Source organism: Oncorhynchus masou, chromosome 18 (genome assembly GCF_036934945.1).
Source record: "Oncorhynchus masou masou isolate Uvic2021 chromosome 18, UVic_Omas_1.1, whole genome shotgun sequence".
Classification (NCBI taxonomy): domain Eukaryota; kingdom Metazoa; phylum Chordata; class Actinopteri; order Salmoniformes; family Salmonidae; genus Oncorhynchus; species Oncorhynchus masou.
In genome coordinates this window covers 57,844,918-57,863,239 of record NC_088229.1, presented here as the reverse complement: position 1 = coordinate 57,863,239, position 18,322 = coordinate 57,844,918, and the positions used below count along the sequence as shown (strand labels likewise).

The window sequence follows — 18,322 nt, the reverse complement described above, 5'->3', positions numbered from 1 at the left end:
GGACCATGACGAGAGCGCTATTGTCGAGCGTGCAACAGTGCAGCACTTGCGTGGGTCACAATTTCATGTAAATATTAAACGTTGGCTTTATGGATTTTCTCATATTTGACCAACTGTAGTGTATTTTACAATTAGCAAGTTGTCGGAGAACCGCAGGAATGGCTTTATTTTTAAGAACTGCAGGTAAGAGGTGTTCTACTGAGAGGGGAGATAATTAAATAGCACGCTCCTGTTTTGCCAAATGTTTGGATGGATGATGTCGCGCAGATGGGTTGTTCATTTTTGAATGAGCTAGTGCCTAATTGGGTTTTAGTCTCCTAAGAAGTGTTTTAGATTTCAGTTTACGTACCAGTCCATCTTATAATTTTACATGACAAATCCACAAATAGTTTTAAGACAACGCACAGTTATGTGCGTATGACAGAACGACGAAGGGGGACTTATTTTAGTGGTACACATATCCTGTTTCCTAGCAACAAGAGCAGGAAGAATGTGTAATGGAATGGAATGAAGGAGGAAAAAAAGACAATTGAGGAAGACTTGTCCATTATCAATAACATTTTAGCTTTGTGGTGAGGAAAAACATTGACCTGGATTTAAATGCCATAGGTTACATCAGAAACTACAGAATATATTTGACAGGACGCACGAATCAAATGGATGGTAAAAACAGAGTATCGCTTTTTGCTGCAATGTTTGTTTAGCTAGCTAAGCATGATGATGCTACTTGCTAACGTTACCTAGCAGTTATTGTATCCAGCATTGGATTGCTCGCAAAACAACAGTTTTTCCATAGTGGTGCGTGTTTTGACTTAACATATGAACTGTAGCTACTGGAATTCACACATTTGACATTTTAAGTTGTTTTGACCAAGGTATTGTTTTTCCACATTATTGACATAGCTATGCGGCTGGCTGTCGCGCTAGTCAGGTTATTGCTGTGTGTGCTAGCTAGCTAGTTAGCCACTTTCAACTTATATCGGACAAAATATTATTGGGATAGTTTGAGGCCGAGCTAGCAAGCAAGTAGCAAACTAGTTAAATTCCTAAATTTAGTCAACTCGCAATTTAAATGTATATGTATCCATGTAAATAAGTAAGACAATTGGTAATTCAGTTCACGGTAACGTTAACGACATTTTATGTCGCTAGGCCAAACAGGAAAAGTATTGCTGCTGTACACTGTATGTAGCTGCATATGGAGTTTGTCAAGTTGCGTTACTGAACCGATATTTGAGCGGAGTTACATATATTAGGCCTTGTTTATTAGCCATATTCCAATCTGTGATAAACGACCCTATGGTTCTTCAAAATTCGTAATAATTTGAAGCGTTTTTTTCAAACCACAACTGTCCAGTTTACAGTAATATGGTCTACTTCATCTCTAATGTATCATTGCCTGCTTGAATTGTATACTTCCAGATGAGACACAACCCATGTTTCAATATTAAGTCTCACACCAAGCCTTTAACATTTTATCATTTAGCAGATACTCTTGTCCAGAGCGACTTACAGGAGCAATTAGAGTTAAGTTCCTTGCTCAAAGGGCACATCGACAGATGTTTCACCTATTCGGCACGAGGTTTCGTACCGCTCTTAACCGCTAGGCTACCCACTGACCCCTTTAACATGTCAATTAATAATAATACAGGTGTGGCATCAGTAAACTACATTTTGAATAAAAGTTTGTGCCAATTGCATTAGTAGGCCATGATTATCCCATTGATAAATAAATAATACATTGACTGTGCATATTATGCCAAATGATCAGATCTGTTTTACATTTTTTCCCACAGCCCTCATGGTGTACCTGCAGCCTTTCTACCCCATAAATTAAATTCATATTCAATGGAGTGGTACTAAATGAGCCAATCACATTATTGTGTTACCTTCCTATTTGGACCGTACAATAGATAAGCTCTTGTTATACGGAGGAGCTGGGAATCTGATGTATTTTCCCCACAATTGTCTTGCTCAAATATGTGCAGTACTATCCTGTAATGGCTATGCAGGAGCCTGGCAGGACCAAAGGCTTCCCTTGCAAACACTGTGGCACAGTGTGTTCCAACATGCCAAGCCTTCTGGAACACATGGATAGTCACTCTCAGCAAGAGGAAGATCGCAAGTTCAAGTGCGATGAATGTGGGCGGGGTTACAGGCATGCAGGTAGCCTCGCTAACCATAAGAAAACACACGAGTTGGGTTCTTTTCAATGTCCAGTATGTGCTAGGAAGCTCTCAAACCCTCTGGCCCTGAAGAGCCATCTGCGCATCCACACATCTCAGAAGAAGTACTCCTGCATGGATTGCGGGAAGGCCTTTAGGTTAGCTACTCAGCTGGCCACCCATCAAAAGGTCCATCTATCCAGGCAGTCAAAGAGGAGAGCCGGTAGGAGGGCAGCTGCAGAATATTCTCCAATTGAGAATAGAGATGAAATTGAGGATAATGAAGACCTTCATGAGCAGTTGGTCTTTGTGGCTGACCAGCAAGACACAACGATGGATATTATATCTGATAATGGCCTTAGTCAGGGGGGGGCAGAGATTATCCCCATCTCAGCAAATTACAGTGAAAACCTAGGCTCTGATGAAGCAGGGGATCGACCTTTCAAATGTGATCAGTGTGAAAAGTCATATAGACACCATGGAAGCCTGATCAATCATAAAAAGTCTCACCAAGTAGGGATGTTTGAGTGCCCTATCTGTTTCAAACAGTTCAATAATCTTGCTGCCCTCCATAGTCACCAGAGAACCCATAAGTCCAGAAGTGAGCCAGATACCCGTTCCACGGAAGTCACTTACACAGGCACAGCACAAGAGCAGTTTTCACCCTCAAACAGGGAGGCTGCTGTACATTTCTGTCACCTGTGTCAAGTGATGTTTCCTAATGATGATGAGTTCCAGGAACACATCCAAATGCATAATTCTTCCTCTATGTCATTTGGGCACATTCAAAGTTCATCTGAGGGTTATCATGGCACTTATGACCATAGTGTCACTCATTCTCCTGACTCAAACTTTCATTCACCCCCTCTAAACAATACTCTATCGATGGGTAATCAGGGGGAGCAGATCAACGATGTTCAAATATACTCTGACCACTCCAGTAACGAATCCATCTTGAACACTCAGCAAGAGCCCTCAATCTTGGATTCTGAGATTTCTGCTGACAATCTAGGGAAGGCAGAACAGTCCTCGGTTACAGAAAATGTTGAGCGCCGCTTCAAGTGCCAGGTCTGTGGCAAAAGCTACCGGCACGCAGGGAGCCTCATCAACCACAAGCGGTCTCATCAGACGGGCATTTATCAATGTTCCATCTGCCGCAAGACTTATCCACACATGGCTGCCCTCCGCAGCCACATCCGCATCCACAGGGCCCATCCATCCTCCTTCAACCTCAGCTCTGAAGGAGACTGGCTGTCTACCGAGCCCCTGACACTCGAGAACCAGCAGGCCTGCTTTTCCTCTCAGGATGGTGATGCTAGCAGTATGATGGCGCTCGCTCAGGAGAACAAGGGTGAACACGACAATGGAGGATCATTCCACGAGCAGTTTGACTCCACCTTTCCCCAGGAAAGAACTGTGCACCTACCTCACGACGAACACCTGATGGAGAGGCACATGTGCGCCGACTGTGGCGAAACATTTGCAGACATCGCAGGGATCAAGTCGCACATATGCCCCCAGCTACAACAGCAGCAGGAGGCCATGTCAAATGATTGTGACAGTAACCTAACCTTCCAGGACACAAATGGCCAATGCTCCATGGGAAATCCAGGGGATCATATAGAATTCCAGGGACTGAATGGCGGCCCTGGGCATAGGTACTTTGGTGAACACAACTTCCAGGAAGTCATGAATGGGGAGCAGTTAAATGGTGGTGATGGCGAGGAGGAGGATGAAGATGATGACGGAGAGCTCTATCAGTGCTCAGTGTGTGGGAACCGCTACACAAGCATGAGGGCTCTGAGGAGTCATCTTCGTGGCCACACTCAATCCCATGACACTCCTACAAGCTCCGGCCCCTCCTCCATGTCCTCCCTCGAGGCTGAAAAAGAGGAGGACCCTGGAGAGAGACAGCAGGTGGATGGGGGTCTGATGATCTGCAGTACTTGCGGAGAGAGTTTTGCCAAGAAGCAGGACATGCTTGCCCATCAGCTCTCGCACCATAAAGCACAGGCAGATGACGCTAAACACGTACATATGGACAATAGTAATGGGGCTAGGCACAAAGAGGAAGTTGACAGCATCATCTGTGGAAATTGTGGTACATTTTGCACCAGTTACCATCATCTTGAAACACATCAATGTACAGCAAATGGGCAAAGTGAATCTAGTAATGAGAGAACTGAAATGGGCAACTCTGTCAACAGTAAAGAATTAGGACCCATGAAAGAGGATTTAGACGATGGTGATCGCCAGTACAAGTGTGATCAGTGTGGAAGAGCATACAGACATGCTGGCTCCCTTCTCAACCATAAAAAGTCCCACAAAACGGGAGTATTCCGCTGCATGGTTTGCCAGAAGCGCTTCTACAATCTACTGGCCCTTAAGAACCATCAAAGGACCCACTTTGATGTTAAGAGGTAATTGCTCAACGTAATTGCTAACACAGAAAAAAGTTGTCTTCGACTGATAAGTGTCTATGTAATTTGACATATCATGTATATAACCAGAGAAGCTACATTGTACACATATGGTAGACTCAATTCATTTGTACTACTACATACCAATGGTTTAGGTTATTGCACTGTTATAGTTGAATTTGCCTAAATGCCAACCAATAGTGATTGGACCCTGCCCTAACAGCAAGCATTTTCTTTTACAAGTGCTTACGTACTTGTAGAAGAATCCAAGGATATGTTGCCTATAAAATTGCTATTGCCATAGATGTATTTTGTGTCTTGTCATAACTTCATTCATGCTCAAATGTTCTGTGCTTTGTAAACAGGATTATCCTCACTCTTTGTCCCCTCGTCTAGGCATACTTGCAATGAATGTGGGAAGGCATTCAAGATACAGAAGCAGCTATTGAACCACCTAAGAATTCACAAGGAGAACAAGGCCAAAATACAGGAGCTCAACAATCAGATTCAAGCCCTCATGCAGATGAATGGGACCGGGTCAGAGGGAGGAATGCACTCGTTAAATGCACCTGCCAATCAAGCCACCACCACCCGCAGAAAGCGTAGGCCAGCCATCAACCTAAAGAAACCCAGTGTGGGGGAAGGGGCTCTTACAGCGTCTCAGACTGAGGTCAAATCAGAGGGGGCAGGCGACCCTCGCCCCTACTCCTGTGACCAATGTGGGCGAACGTATCGGCACGCAGGAAGTCTGGTCAACCACAAGAACTCTCACAAGACCGGTGAATACTACTGCTCTGTTTGTAACAACACCTACTCCAACCAACTGGCTATGAAGAACCACCTGCGCATCCACTTCTCAGTTAAAAAACACAGTTGCCAACACTGTGGTAAGGCCTTTAGGGGAAAGAAGCAGTTGTCTAACCATATTTGTGCACACCTCCGAAAGGATATGCCTGGAGGGGTCAGGGGAAGTGGTCGCAGACGCGCTAGAAACATTAAATGTAAGCAGTGCAGACTGATATTTGTATCTGCAGACCAGCTCACAGCCCATACCTGTGGGTCACTGGCAAACTCATCAGAGGGCAGTGATGGACAAACGAGCATGTCCTTGAAAAAAGAGGAGCGACCATTCACCTGCAACATCTGCAATCGCAGCTACCGCCACGCAGGCAGTCTCCTGAATCATAAAAACACCCATAAGTCCGGCCACTTCAGCTGCACGTTCTGCTCTAAGCCCTTCTCTAACCCCATGGCGTTACGCAACCACACACGAATTCACACACAGAAGAAGAAGCATGTCTGCCTGACCTGCGGGAAGGCGTTTCGGCTGGCCAGTATTCTCCATAACCACCAGAAAGTCCACACCAGGGTGGCCAGCCACTTCAGCTGCCCAGAATGTGGCAAGAGCTTCCAGGGCAAGTCTGGGCTGAAGAGGCACCGCTGCCAGAGCAGGGGTCAGGATGACTCGGCTAAAGCTGGTGACAGCTATCACAGAGATGGTGGTGGAGACAAGTGCTTCATGTGAGTTACTGTCTCATAATCAACTCGTTATGTAAGTCCAACTTCTTCATGGTTGTTATTAGAATGATCTCCTTTTTTTTGTCTTCTCCCTTCTGTTTTCATGGTTTTAATGGCTATTTTTTTATGTTTAGTTTTAGGGTAAATCTGTAATTATTTCCTCTTTATATTCGATTAGTAAAAGCAAGGTTTTCTTTGCCAATTAATGCCCAAGGTAAATTATTTTCATGAACAGGGATTTTAATATGTCTCTCTACTGCAGGTGTGACCTGTGTGGACGCTCATACCGCCACTCTGGCTCCCTGCTCAACCATAAAAAGACGCACTCCGAAAACCTCCACCACTGTACCTTGTGCCTCCAGACTTTCCCCGACCCCATCGCCCTCCATGTCCACTCCCAGATGAAGCGCCACTGCTGCACAGACTGTGGCAAGACCTTCTGTCTCGTCTCCCACCTGCAGAGCCACATGGAGGTGCACTCCAAGGAACGCACCCTGGTCTGCAGTCCCTGCCATCAGAGCTTCCCCAACCCGGCCAGCTACCAGCAACACCAGGACCTGCACCACCGGGCCCAGGGGCATTACCAACAACACAGCATGCAATTAAAGGACAACCTAGGCTGGGGCTCGGAACTGGACCAACCCGTGGGGATCCAGGGCATGCCCAAGCTGGTACCGGCGTTTGCCCACATGCACGGGGGCATGCCTGACCCTCAGGACCAGCAGGAGAGCAACGAGGCTCACTGCACAGGGGTGAAGAGCCACGTGTGCGAGCACTGCGGCCGCACCTACCGCCATGCCGGCTCCCTCCTCAACCACAAGAACAGCCACAAAACGGGCTCCTTCTTCTGCTCCGTGTGCCAGAAGGAGTTCACTAACCTGATGGCCCTGAAGAACCACAGGCGCATCCACACAGAGCCCAAGCGCTACCAGTGCCTGGAGTGCGGCAAGGCCTTCCGCGTGTCCACCCAGCTCATCTGCCACCGGAGGATGCACACCAAAGAGAAGCCTTTCTCCTGCCTGCTGTGCGACAAGAGCTTCTCCAGCAAGTCAAATCTGCGCCACCACCAAAAGATGCATCAGAGCGGTGCCCAGGTTTATGAGTCCTCCTTCAGCATGGGTGCTAACAGTTTCATGGACTTGGACATGGGCTCTTTTCTCTGAGTCGAGTCGAGATTCAAAAGGTGAGGGTTTTCTTCAACTCCTCAGACCATTGTAGAGTCGAATACTTCTTATGTTAGTCTCCCCTGGGCCCCTATCAGTAATTGTAAAGTGACGGGTGTTCCTCAAAGCCCCAGTAGAGACAGCGTTTAGTCTTGATGCTGAGCTCTTCAAAGCTGCCTCACAAACATTTCATTTTTGTTTTGGTCATACACTTTTGGACTCGTGGAAGGAATTCCGATCTTACCTCTAGTAGGGATTGTGACACTAAAAAGTCCCAGATTGGATTGAATGTTTGCACAAAGCCATTGAATCGTTTAGCGCTACAGGAGTGAGGACTATAGGACATGATTTATTTCCTCTTGCTATCTATTACTGTGTTTTGTGCCTCCGTAGGTTAATTTCTCTGCTGTGCTCATCAAAAGTGTGGGCTGTATATTTGCCCTTGAATCCTGTTCAGTGTTGCCATAGGTTAGAGAGATGTGGTCAATTGACCTTTTGTGATGTGGTTTCAATAAGGACAACCCTGTTGCTTTAAAGGAGATGACCTCTAGTCCTACCCAGAGGATGATATCGAAGGTATTTACTGTACTGAAATCATGAAATCAAATATATGGTTTTAATAATGATAATATTTGGGTTCATGTTTGAGGCATTGTATGCTAAATGGACGTATTTAATAATTTATTCCTGTTCTTTTGATTTATTTTTCTGTGTACACTTTGATAGATCAGTTTTCAATGAATGTTAACATGTAAAGAGAACCTTGACTCTTTAAAAAAAAAAAAAAAAACTTTGTAGCGTCTATGGAAATTCCTCAATCTATAATTCCATTATTCTCAATTGGTGCAACTCCAATACAGGTAGGAATGCATAAACCCAGGATAATGGTCCTGCTAGCACTCAGGTTTTTCGTCTTTAAAAGGAAAATATCTGACGTGCAAAGCATTGTAGATGATCATCGGTGTCTGGGCTGGGCATGACGTTTCTTTTTTACATGCGCCATTTCTCACCCATGTCTTGTTAAAATAAGAATTGTAGCCTTTTGTCCATAATCCCCCCCCTTGAAAATTGCATGAATGTTGCAATACCTTACGCATGCTTTTGACTTCTCAAACGTTTAAAAACAACATTTGAGTGCTAGTTCTTAAAATATAAGTCAAAAGTGTAGCATTATCGCGGCGTGAAATCCTAGTCTCCTATTTCTCTCATTTTAATGGTTATTTTATGTTGAAATGGTATTATGGATTTTTTTTTTTTATTTACTTTGAAAAGGTGGAGATGAATCTACGGAATCTTGTTCTAACCACTCACCTATCACGAGCTTTAAGTGTTAGCAAAGTCAATATCGTTGGTTGCTAACTTCAACCATGTTGACCTCAACGTTTATCAAGAAGCAGGTGTTGATGACCACTATTTTGCGAAATGGTTTGGTGTCTTTGGAATCAGCAATTTCTGGTCATAACTTAACCTTTACATAAACGTGCAATTATCTTTGGTTTACTATTCCTACCAGAAAAAGTTTAGATAACAATAAGGTGCCTATCATACACAACAGTTATTTTTCAGTCACACTGTAATGTCAAATGTTTTGGAAAACACAAGTAGGAAGCAGGGGCCCTTTTTTTAGGTTCAAAACAGCGGAGGGCCTTTGTTTGAGGGTGTTGTATCAGTACACCACAAGGTGTTTTTCTTTGCTTTCTTTATGCCTTGTATTTCATATATTATGAATTGTAAATATTTTTGGGACCGGTAAGGTGTATAAAATACCTCATCAAAGAGCCTTGCCAATTCCTGAAACTGATATTTAAAGCTATCACAGTTTATTTAAGAGAAATTATAGCATATAGCTACAATACACTGTAATAATTACAACTTTTATAGTTCTCTAAGGCCTGTATCATGAGCACATTGTTAATAAGGCGTCAGCTCCCAACACCTCAAATTCTAATTGCACGTGAGCAGTCGAGATGCATGCAAGTTGTTCTCCCCATTCTACCAATATTGTAAGCAATAGGTTGCCATTTTATAAATGTTTAGTGCTCATTTTGCCAATACATGTTATTTTAGTAAGTTCACATCTTGTGGTTAACATTTTTTTTTCTCATTGTTGTATCAGACATGCTTGTCCACTGGGTAAAATTATATTACTTGATTCAGAAGACAAACCACATGGCCATCCTGACAGAGATTCTACAATTCACACAAAAGGTTACTGCAGAAGTCAGAACTACTGTACACTTAGAATAGCTTGCATGGTGATGGCAGACTTACCAACATCTAAACAGAGACCGTCTTTTTTTTGTGTGTGTGTGTTATTTGAATTGGCAATAAATACATTATGGTTCATTTCTGTAATTCGGCTCTCATACCCTAATTACATGAAATTGCAACATGTATTTTAAGCCGTGAACATTTGAAATGGTCTGCATGTAGAGAATGTTGCCAGTTGATCTCCATTTAAACCTTGCAAGCGGAAAGGTGTCAGATTTACTATGATCTCTTCTGGCACTTGTTAATGTACACCTCATTTTGTGACATGACTACATGTGTCGTGTGCATCTCCCACAGTTTTGTCAATATTTTAAATAAAACATTAGCTGGGTTCTCTGTACATTCATAGCAAGAATTTCCTTTACATGAAGTTACTGTTAAATTGGCTATAGTATAATTAAAAAGCATATGCCACATTTGATTTGAATTTAGTGTTTGAAAACTCAAGTCTGAAATATTTTATTTATATAACCTTGTATATATTTTGTCACTTTGAAATGTAGATTTTTACTTCCTTGTTAGTACTATGAACTTAACTAATTAGAAACTTAACAAATCACTTATTAAAAGTAAATGACTTAAAATATGTTGTGTTGGTAATTTTTTTGAGTTCATGTCCTTTTCAAACTTGGTTTTAAACAAGTTTTTTAAAACGAAGAACCTGGTTCCAAACCTACACCTGTCTCTTACACACAATAGTACCTAGTTCCAAAATGTACTGCTTCCTACACACAATAGTACCTGGTTCCAAACGAAGGCCTGTCTCATACACAATAGTACCTGGTTCCAAACCAAAGCCTCTATCCATGCAACACAGTACATGGTTGTCGTGAGTGCAAAATGTGTGCATTTGGACAGTTGTTGAACAACTTTGCGAGATTCAATCCGTAGAGCGGAGGGTTCGTGTTATAGCACAATTTAAATGTAAAGGTAATTTCAGATTGAGTTGACATATGCAACGTTTACGGTGAAGGTGACTGCGGGATTATTGCCTTTAAATTTCAATCGTGCTATAGCGTGGCTTATCTGCGCTACGGATTGAATCTAGGCCATAAAGTTTATACATCAACAAATCAATGGGATTCATAATTTTATTCTATATAACACAAAAGTCAGTTCATTTGTAACAATGCTTATTACTACACTAACTCATGTACATAACCCAAACAGACAAAGTACATTCACTAGGGCAATATTCAATCCAAGTACGGAAGTTTAGCATTGAAATTTAAAGGCTATGTTTCTGCGTTAGCGGAGACTGCATTCATGGTAAATGCTGCATATGACAGCTCAATCTGAAATGACCTTTACACTGCTATTGCACAATCTGTACCACTTCACCGATAGATTGAATAGAGCCCTAAATGATTGCTCAGTAACAAATCTAATTGGTCAGCTGGTGTCAGAGGTTTTACAAACAACTTTACAGGTGTCCCTTCGTCAGTATTTATTCATACATTTAGCTGTTACCACATGTAACTATAAACATTAGAAAATATATAATTCAAAATAAATAGATATGAAAACAATATCTGTATAAAAACTGTCCAATGACCCTTTTCTTGCTGCTGGTATACATATCCACTTAATATTGATAAGAAAGTAATATTGTCAGTAATATGAATTAAGTCATATTCAGCCACCCACATTATCCTGACACACAAGCCCTAAAATTGTGCTCTGAGTTAGTTTGAAGATGAGTACACAGTTATACCATGGTTATACATTTCAATAGGGTTCAGTTTGTTTTTCCCTAAACTGCAATGTTCCTTCCTGGGTTGGCAGTCAGTGTCTAATAGTGTTAAAAAAAAAGTCACACAAGCATTGACTCATCTCCATTGTTTCAACTGTGGAGAGCACAATGCTAAGGTTTCCCTATTTATCCATCGGGAATGGATTTAATTGCAAAAAGAAGAAAAAAACAGTATAAACTATACCAGGGATTGGCAACAGGTGGAAGGGCTTAGTCAGGGTCTCAACTTACTGTTGCGAGTTAGAATAGTAGAATACACAAGGTGCCATTTAGAAATTTGGTTGTGCATCAGCAGTTTTTCTTGTTCCTCAATTAGTCCATGTCAGCTAACATTTTTTAGATTGGTAAATTAGTCTAGCGCCCAGCTATCTAAACTTGTAGTAATCGTGGTCAAATTACCACCTGGAGGTGGGGCCCCATTGATTTTGTTAGTCAGTCTCAGTAAGATATAATTAAAACTGCAAACATTTCTCACAACCATGTTGCGAAATGTGTAGAATTGGGTGGCGGCACAACTGTGGCCCCTCATGATGTGTTCAGATTTTTTTGTGGCCCCCACCCCCATCAAAGTTGCCCATCCCTGAACTATACAAACACATTCCCACAGGATTCTGGACCACCTTGAACTTTTCCATCACGACAGTTTGCAAGCCCCTGTGTTATACTACTTATCCTGCATACACACATACTACAGTATAATGGTTAAATGACCTGTGTAAGAATGTCCAATACGCAGTTTCATAATCAGTTCACTTATTTTCCCCTTTGCCTCTTTGATTGGAAGATCCTAGAGAGTACAGTGCACGATACTGTTAAAATAATTCTACTCCTTTAAAAATGATGAGTTAAAAAACAACTAGCTCTAAGTGCATATAGTTCCTACATGGAAACACAGACTGGATAAATTGCCCTAAAAGTACATTCAAATTGCCAAAATGTGCCCAACATGAATTTATAATCTAACATTTCCCTTTTACTTTTCATTATCACGAGGATGTTAAATAGAAATGTTACTCTCATAGAAGTGCAGTATGTGAAACCTGGCCCAGGAAGCACGATTGTGCTGTATTCACTTTTATCCTGCTGATGGCAAGTCGAGGCAGTTCGGTAGTTGGTATTCGTCCTCATAAGCTACAATAAAACAATAGGTGTTCAAGCATTGACAGCAATGGTTGGAAATCCACAACATCCAAGATGTGTCTCATGTTCACTACTGTTTTTTAAACTACTTATTGATTGAACAACTTACTTATCGATAGATAGATTATTGGAATATCTAGACAAGCTCAACCGAGCATCACTACTCAAAGGCCATCATTTCAAAAAGAGCTGTGAGAGATACTCTTTACGAACTACATTGTCTTACTCAGAGTACAGTCTGACTGCAGACAAGGTAGGGGATTGACAGCGCTTGTTAACACAGTTCTATGTGAGAGCTCCGTTCCGTAACACACTGAGTGTATGTGAACACATCTTTACTAACAGTATAATAAATTAAATGGTCAAACTCCACTCAAATAATACCCTGTGGTCAGAGTATAATCCATTGTACAAAAATGATTCTGTTTCGGTTGGTCATCCAAAGATGTTCCCTTGGTTCTGTCACATCAATGTCAGAAGGAAGATGAGGCTGAGGAAGTAATGAGAGATTTGTTAGTTAATTCCCTCTGAACATCCCCATTATTTCAAAACATAATTACAACTCGTACAGAAATATTTACATATACTTATGTAGGCTACTTACATATGTAATTATGTATAATAATTGACAGCCGTTATCATCGACTAGTCACACATCAACAAATTTGAGGAACGCGCACTTACTGAAATGTTTACGCTTGGTAAAGAGGTCCCGTTGTCTCTTCAATGGGTTCTGCAGAACAAGAAGACGATGCTGATTTTCTTTTATGTATTTTCACCAGAACCCAAAGAGGTCAATGTGTCTTAATGCTACAAACATATGTGTGCCTCTATCATCGTGCTACAATACGTTTCATGACCGACAATGTTAGTTTATCATGAGATGGTAGCCTTGAGCCCTACCACGGAGGGGCCTCTTCTGTGCCTTGCGTCGATGCACCATGACTCCAATGATCAATACTGCAGCGACCAGAATAACTGCCAGCACAGAGAAGCTGGAAATGGCTGCCAGTCTCCAGACATCAGATCTTTCCTTGGTAAATGTGCCTGAATAGGGGACATATTGGTCGAAGGCATACAATTAAGCATGGGCATGATTTAGCTGTAGGATATAAAAGGTTTAATGTTCCTTAGATAAGGATTTGACTTACAAGTGTTACACGAAGGTGTCTTTGGATACTGCTTGCACGATGAGCAGGATACGCATTGGTCTATGTCCGAACTCCAGAACTCTGAACTACTGCATAGGTCTGTGAGAAAAACATCAAATGGAGAGACAATGCTTAATTCTCTTACAGCTTTTACCCGTTTGAATGACAACAATTTGTGACTCAATTTGCTCATTGGGAAATGTTCCTCTACCTCACCAAAACAAATTAACTATTGGAAGAGAGAGTATATATTATTTCCCTTCAACATTGGTCAATGAGAACAACGGATCTGCCTGAATAGTCCTTAGACAGCAACCTAAATATGATTTATCTTATTGTAGATGTTTTGAGAAAGGAATTGTTTTTGCCCAATGATAAAGAAATCGTATGACATCAAATCCAAAGAAATAGAGAAGATCCGAGAAACTGTGTGCTTCCTCTTCTTATGAAATGAGTTGGGGAATTCCTTTGATTTTCTCGTACTGATGCACTAAATATGCAAATCAACATTACTCATTGGCTTTGCGTGCGCAAGCATGGTGAGACGCTGTGTGTGAATGGCAGGATGTGTGTTATCAAGATGAGGTTCTGACACATTGTTTTGGTGTGTTTGACTTCTAGAGAAGGTGTGGTGAGACTGGGAGTAAACATTACCATAACAGCAGTGAACTGACAGACATACAAGACACAGACTGGATAGAAAATGTCTACAGTGTGTCCCCTGAGAGACACTACACCGGAAACCTCATATCCTTTTCGAGAACCCACAGACAGCAGTACCAGACTCATTTCGAAGAGGCATGTGTCAATTTATATCTAAGGTGATTAAGTACGGAATAAAGGGTCTGCAATGTTAATTCAACTCGGTAAAGAATAAAGCCTGATGGTAAATTCAATGTAGTGATCACAGCACTTAACATAGTTCATGTGATGAAAAACCGTTACTTTACAGAGTTAGGGTTACTCTGACACTGCTTGTCAGGTTTGACATCTCCACGTCAATAGCTTCACTCATTGAAGTGATGTAGAGTATCAATGCAATACAGTTTCCTCTTCCTTGAGCTCGAAGGCCACACAGGTGGTTAGAGGTCTCGCCAGTGATTTGTGACTTTGTCATTCATCATATAAACCACATGGACAATGTACTTTGAGAAAATGGTTTGTTACCGGACCAAATCTGAACCAATCATAGATGTTTATGTTTTACAGTAGAGTACAGTACAATAGAGTACAGAGAAGTAGAGTAGAGTACAGTACAGCAAAGATAAGTAGAGTATAGTAAAGCACAGTAGATTACAGTAAAGAGAAGTATAGTACAGTACAGTAGAGTACATTAGAGTAGAGGACAGTATAATGTACTGTACTGAACTATACTTTACTGTACTTTATTGTGCTGTACTGTGATGTCCAAACTTGTGAAACATGGACGTCCATGATTGGTTCAGATTTGGTCTGGTCCGGACCAACCAAATTGGGTCTTGTTTGGGGGCGGATCTTTTTAGAATAATAGCGAGTGTGTAGAATATTACCCATATATGACACGGATGATATTGCGTATTTCTACCTTTGTGTACCTTTTTCAGGATACATCAACATGAAGAGAATGCATAATTCTGCATTTCTGTGTAGTACAGACCCATGATACAAATCCATTACCATAATTCTGTTAACGGATGTAAATCCACTTCACTTACTAAAGTTTAATAACCAAAATAGTTTTTTTCTAACTCAAGGTGTCATGTAATAGCTGATACCCCATTCGTTCTGCAGATATCTTTGAATCTTAATTCCGGTGCAGATATTTAACAGTTTCTGGAAAATTTGGTCGCATAAAAAAAACGGAGGGAAATTTTGCTGCAATTCTGTTACCAAACTTTGCATCTGCACAGTTCTTCCAGTAAATGTGTTGTTGTGAAATGTTGTATGTAAATGGTTCAATGTACAATGTTGTCCTTGTGCATCAACGGCTTTTGCTTGGCATACATTTGAAAGTGAAAAATCAGCGTTGGAGTGGTGTTCCGTGGAATTGCCCATCAGCTGCTTTGAAACGAAATGAAACAATAGCATAAAGGTCAGAACTGAGTGGCACAATGATGTAAGACAAAAAGGTGTGCAGGAAATTGGAGACAAGTCAACACTTGCATTAAATCTACAGTATCAAACAATCAGTTGGAGTTTCCATGGTAAAATACTATTCATGAAGAAGCAGATTGTGCATGTTATCGGGAATTGCTGTGGATTTCTCATCTGTGTCTGACTTCCAGGACTGGTAATGTTAAAATTGATGTGTGAACATAAGCAAACAACACATTTTGGGTGACAGCATCACCACCTGCAAAATCCTAAATTCACCAGTGGGGCCTGGATGAAACCCCATTTCAGCATTAGCTATATTGTTGCCCTGGTCAATAACGAAACAGTCTCACATGCATTTAAGACATAACACAGTTTTGTCTGATGTCCACTCAGCAATAAGAGCCACCCTAGAAAATAACCTCAAAGGAATTCTTCTTGTGCTGGGAATAGGAAGAATTATATTGTCAAGAGTCCACAATTTTACTTTACTTTTACCCCTCAAGAAAGGAAAGAAATTATAATGATTTGCCAACTATAAAAGTGTCCCCATCAATCAGGTCTGTCCTTTTCACCCATGGGCATGGATGGAGTGAAATAAGGCGATTGGAATGCGGAACCGGTGAGAAGGCAGCTGGTAGAGGAAGCAACTCCATAAGCAACCCTTTCTTTTATCCGACTCCATTTGAGTAGCCATGCGATGATTCCATGATGGTCAATGAAACACGAATTCCCATGCGATTAAAAGTTTGATAAAATAACGTCTCTTCGCATTTAAAATATAGTATTGAGTTCGAAAAGTATATAAGCATTTTTCTTTGCCTTACATAGATCAAAATATAATACTTCATATGATTCAAGTTCATCTATATCCATACAAGTTGAATTAAAAATATTTTACTTACTTTGTTGCCCGTTCGCGCCGTTTAGGTTCGCTACAGTCGCAATGACAAGTCCACAAAGTGCACAGATAATGTTTGAAGCCATGTTTCTTGTATAAACGAAATTCCAGAAAGTTCATCTGATGAAAAGCCCGTTTTGTTTTTCACCATGGAAAAGCTAGCCTCACAATGAGTCACCCGGAGTAGTCTGAGCCTTGTTTTAATAGAGTACACACCCACGCTAACAGTTCAACTCCTATGAGTCATTTCCTATGTACTGTACTCACATTCTGAGTACTGCCGTCCGGACAGGCAGGAAACTTTAGAATGATAAAACATTTTACTTTCGTTTATTGTAGTAAAGCGAAAAATGTCAATGATCATTCACAATATGTATATTTGAACCAGCAGAACTAAAATACCATGACCGCACCCTTTTTGATTTTCCCTTAGCCAACTTCGGAGTGCAAAGTCTGTAAAGATCTGGAATTAATTGTGTTCTCATTGTTATTACCACGCCTGTCACGTCATTCACTGAGCACTGCCAAAAAATACAAGTATCCGGCAGTTGCATATGGATCCCATAAGCAGTGAAGAAAAGCACTTTACAATGGGGTTGAATATGTTCAGGGTTGTTTAAAACTTCACAGAAGAGGAACTTTTGTGATGCAAAGTGGTATTTTTCTGAGAAACTACAGGGAAATGAATACAATTACAGAGGGGGATCCTCATCTTGGTTCACGAGTAGGTGTTTTTTTTTTTAAACATTATTTTTTAAATCTCACCATCTCATATTTGTTGTATACATGTATGGTATATATTATTTTGTATGGTCATATGGTTGTATGCAAATGTAACACTTGACTGTCAAAGGAGCTTTTTTTTTACCATCCTCAGGAAGGAGCAACATCTGTAAAAACACAACGCAAAACCCCTCCTCCTATATACAGTATTGGGCAACCAAATGTTAGGCGCACAAGTGGGAACTGCAACACTCGCAGACTCGTGCACATTTGATACTTCTGCTTTTTTAGCAAGATCAAATGCTTTCCCATTATTGACCTCCCAAAATGTTGAGAAGAGGTCAGAAAACCCTAAGATGAGGAAATGTATTCAACATTCAACTCATGATGCACCAGTTCAAGTTTTTACTAGGAAAACAACTTCTACACTGTGAAATACAAAATGATCACTAGTATGTTCCGAATGACATGCATGTTCATATCACACAATCAGAGCCCACACTCTCTACTCATTTATACCAATCCCAATACCCAGACACAACATAACATCAAAATATCATAGAGGTCTTATTTTGAACCAATAAATAACATGTTTTTTGCCATTGACTTTAGATCACCAGAGTCTCACTGTGGTTTTTTGAGGCCGGTTATGATTTTAGTTCTCACAGGAGCTAACTTCAAACGCATTACCAAGCTCTCATTATACTGCTATCATAATCAGAACAGAGGAAAATGGTGTTCAGAGGTTCCATTAAAGGCTTATTATATGGTTGTAACAGATGTTTTGTGACTAATGTACAAGTAAACTTTAACAAAGTAGTCTTGGAGGACTTGGATGGGACAGCCCACTTAGTATGACACTCATGAGCTGACTATTCCACTGAAATGATGTCATCAGTATTGAGGCACTAAAACCTGCAGATGTTGTGTGTGACTGAGTCACTAGGTGGTAGCAAGAGGATTGGTCATAACTGGCTTAACACACGAAGATCTAGCCCAAGGTGATACTTAACACTCCTTTCTCTGTGCTGATTCTGAGACAAA

General features: G+C 41.1%; 2 protein-coding genes across 5 annotated transcripts; one reads left to right on the top strand and one right to left on the bottom strand.

Annotated features, from left to right (window-relative positions):
* The first annotated feature begins 3 nt into the window (after positions 1-3).
* znf646 (zinc finger protein 646) lies at positions 4-10,116 on the top strand. 4 transcript variants are annotated; one of them, XM_064923882.1, is made up of 4 exons: positions 4-183; positions 1,797-4,585; positions 4,982-6,106; positions 6,366-10,116. In XM_064923882.1, exons 2-4 carry the CDS (start codon positions 2,001-2,003, stop codon positions 7,264-7,266), a joined length of 4,611 nt encoding a protein of 1,536 aa, XP_064779954.1. In that variant the 5' UTR covers positions 4-183; positions 1,797-2,000; the 3' UTR covers positions 7,267-10,116. The 4 variants fall into 4 exon arrangements, with proteins under 4 accessions (XP_064779954.1, XP_064779955.1, XP_064779952.1 ...); XM_064923880.1 differs by lacking the exon at positions 4-183 and adding an exon at positions 218-572; XM_064923881.1 differs by lacking the exon at positions 4-183 and adding an exon at positions 218-663.
* Positions 10,117-10,969: 853 nt separating this feature from the next.
* On the bottom strand, positions 10,970-17,562 carry si:rp71-1c10.7 (tumor necrosis factor receptor superfamily member 12A). The gene is made up of 5 exons (XM_064923879.1): positions 16,560-17,562; positions 13,582-13,680; positions 13,334-13,477; positions 13,115-13,163; positions 10,970-12,920 (listed from the first exon to the last, which is right to left on the bottom strand). Exons 1-4 carry the CDS (start codon positions 16,639-16,641, stop codon positions 13,123-13,125), a joined length of 366 nt encoding a protein of 121 aa, XP_064779951.1. The 5' UTR covers positions 16,642-17,562; the 3' UTR covers positions 10,970-12,920; positions 13,115-13,122.
* Positions 17,563-18,322: the final 760 nt, after the last annotated feature.

What these genes read in the sequence shown, in the direction of transcription:
- si:rp71-1c10.7 (XM_064923879.1), bottom strand. Translation starts at nt 16,641, where the DNA reads ATGGCTTCAAACATTATCTGTGCACTTTGTGGACTTGTCATTGCGACT. An exon ending in GACACCTTCGTGTAACACTT is followed by an intron (nt 13,478 to 13,581) that starts GTAAGTCAAATC and finishes TCCCCTATTCAG; the next exon opens with GCACATTTACCAAGGAAAGA. An exon ending in ACAGAAGAGGCCCCTCCGTG is followed by an intron (nt 13,164 to 13,333) that starts GTAGGGCTCAAG and finishes CTTGTTCTGCAG; the next exon opens with AACCCATTGAAGAGACAACG.
- znf646 (XM_064923882.1), top strand. Translation starts at nt 2,001, where the DNA reads ATGGCTATGCAGGAGCCTGGCAGGACCAAAGGCTTCCCTTGCAAACAC. An exon ending in ACCCACTTTGATGTTAAGAG is followed by an intron (nt 4,586 to 4,981) that starts GTAATTGCTCAA and finishes CCCCTCGTCTAG; the next exon opens with GCATACTTGCAATGAATGTG. An exon ending in GGTGGAGACAAGTGCTTCAT is followed by an intron (nt 6,107 to 6,365) that starts GTGAGTTACTGT and finishes TCTCTACTGCAG; the next exon opens with GTGTGACCTGTGTGGACGCT.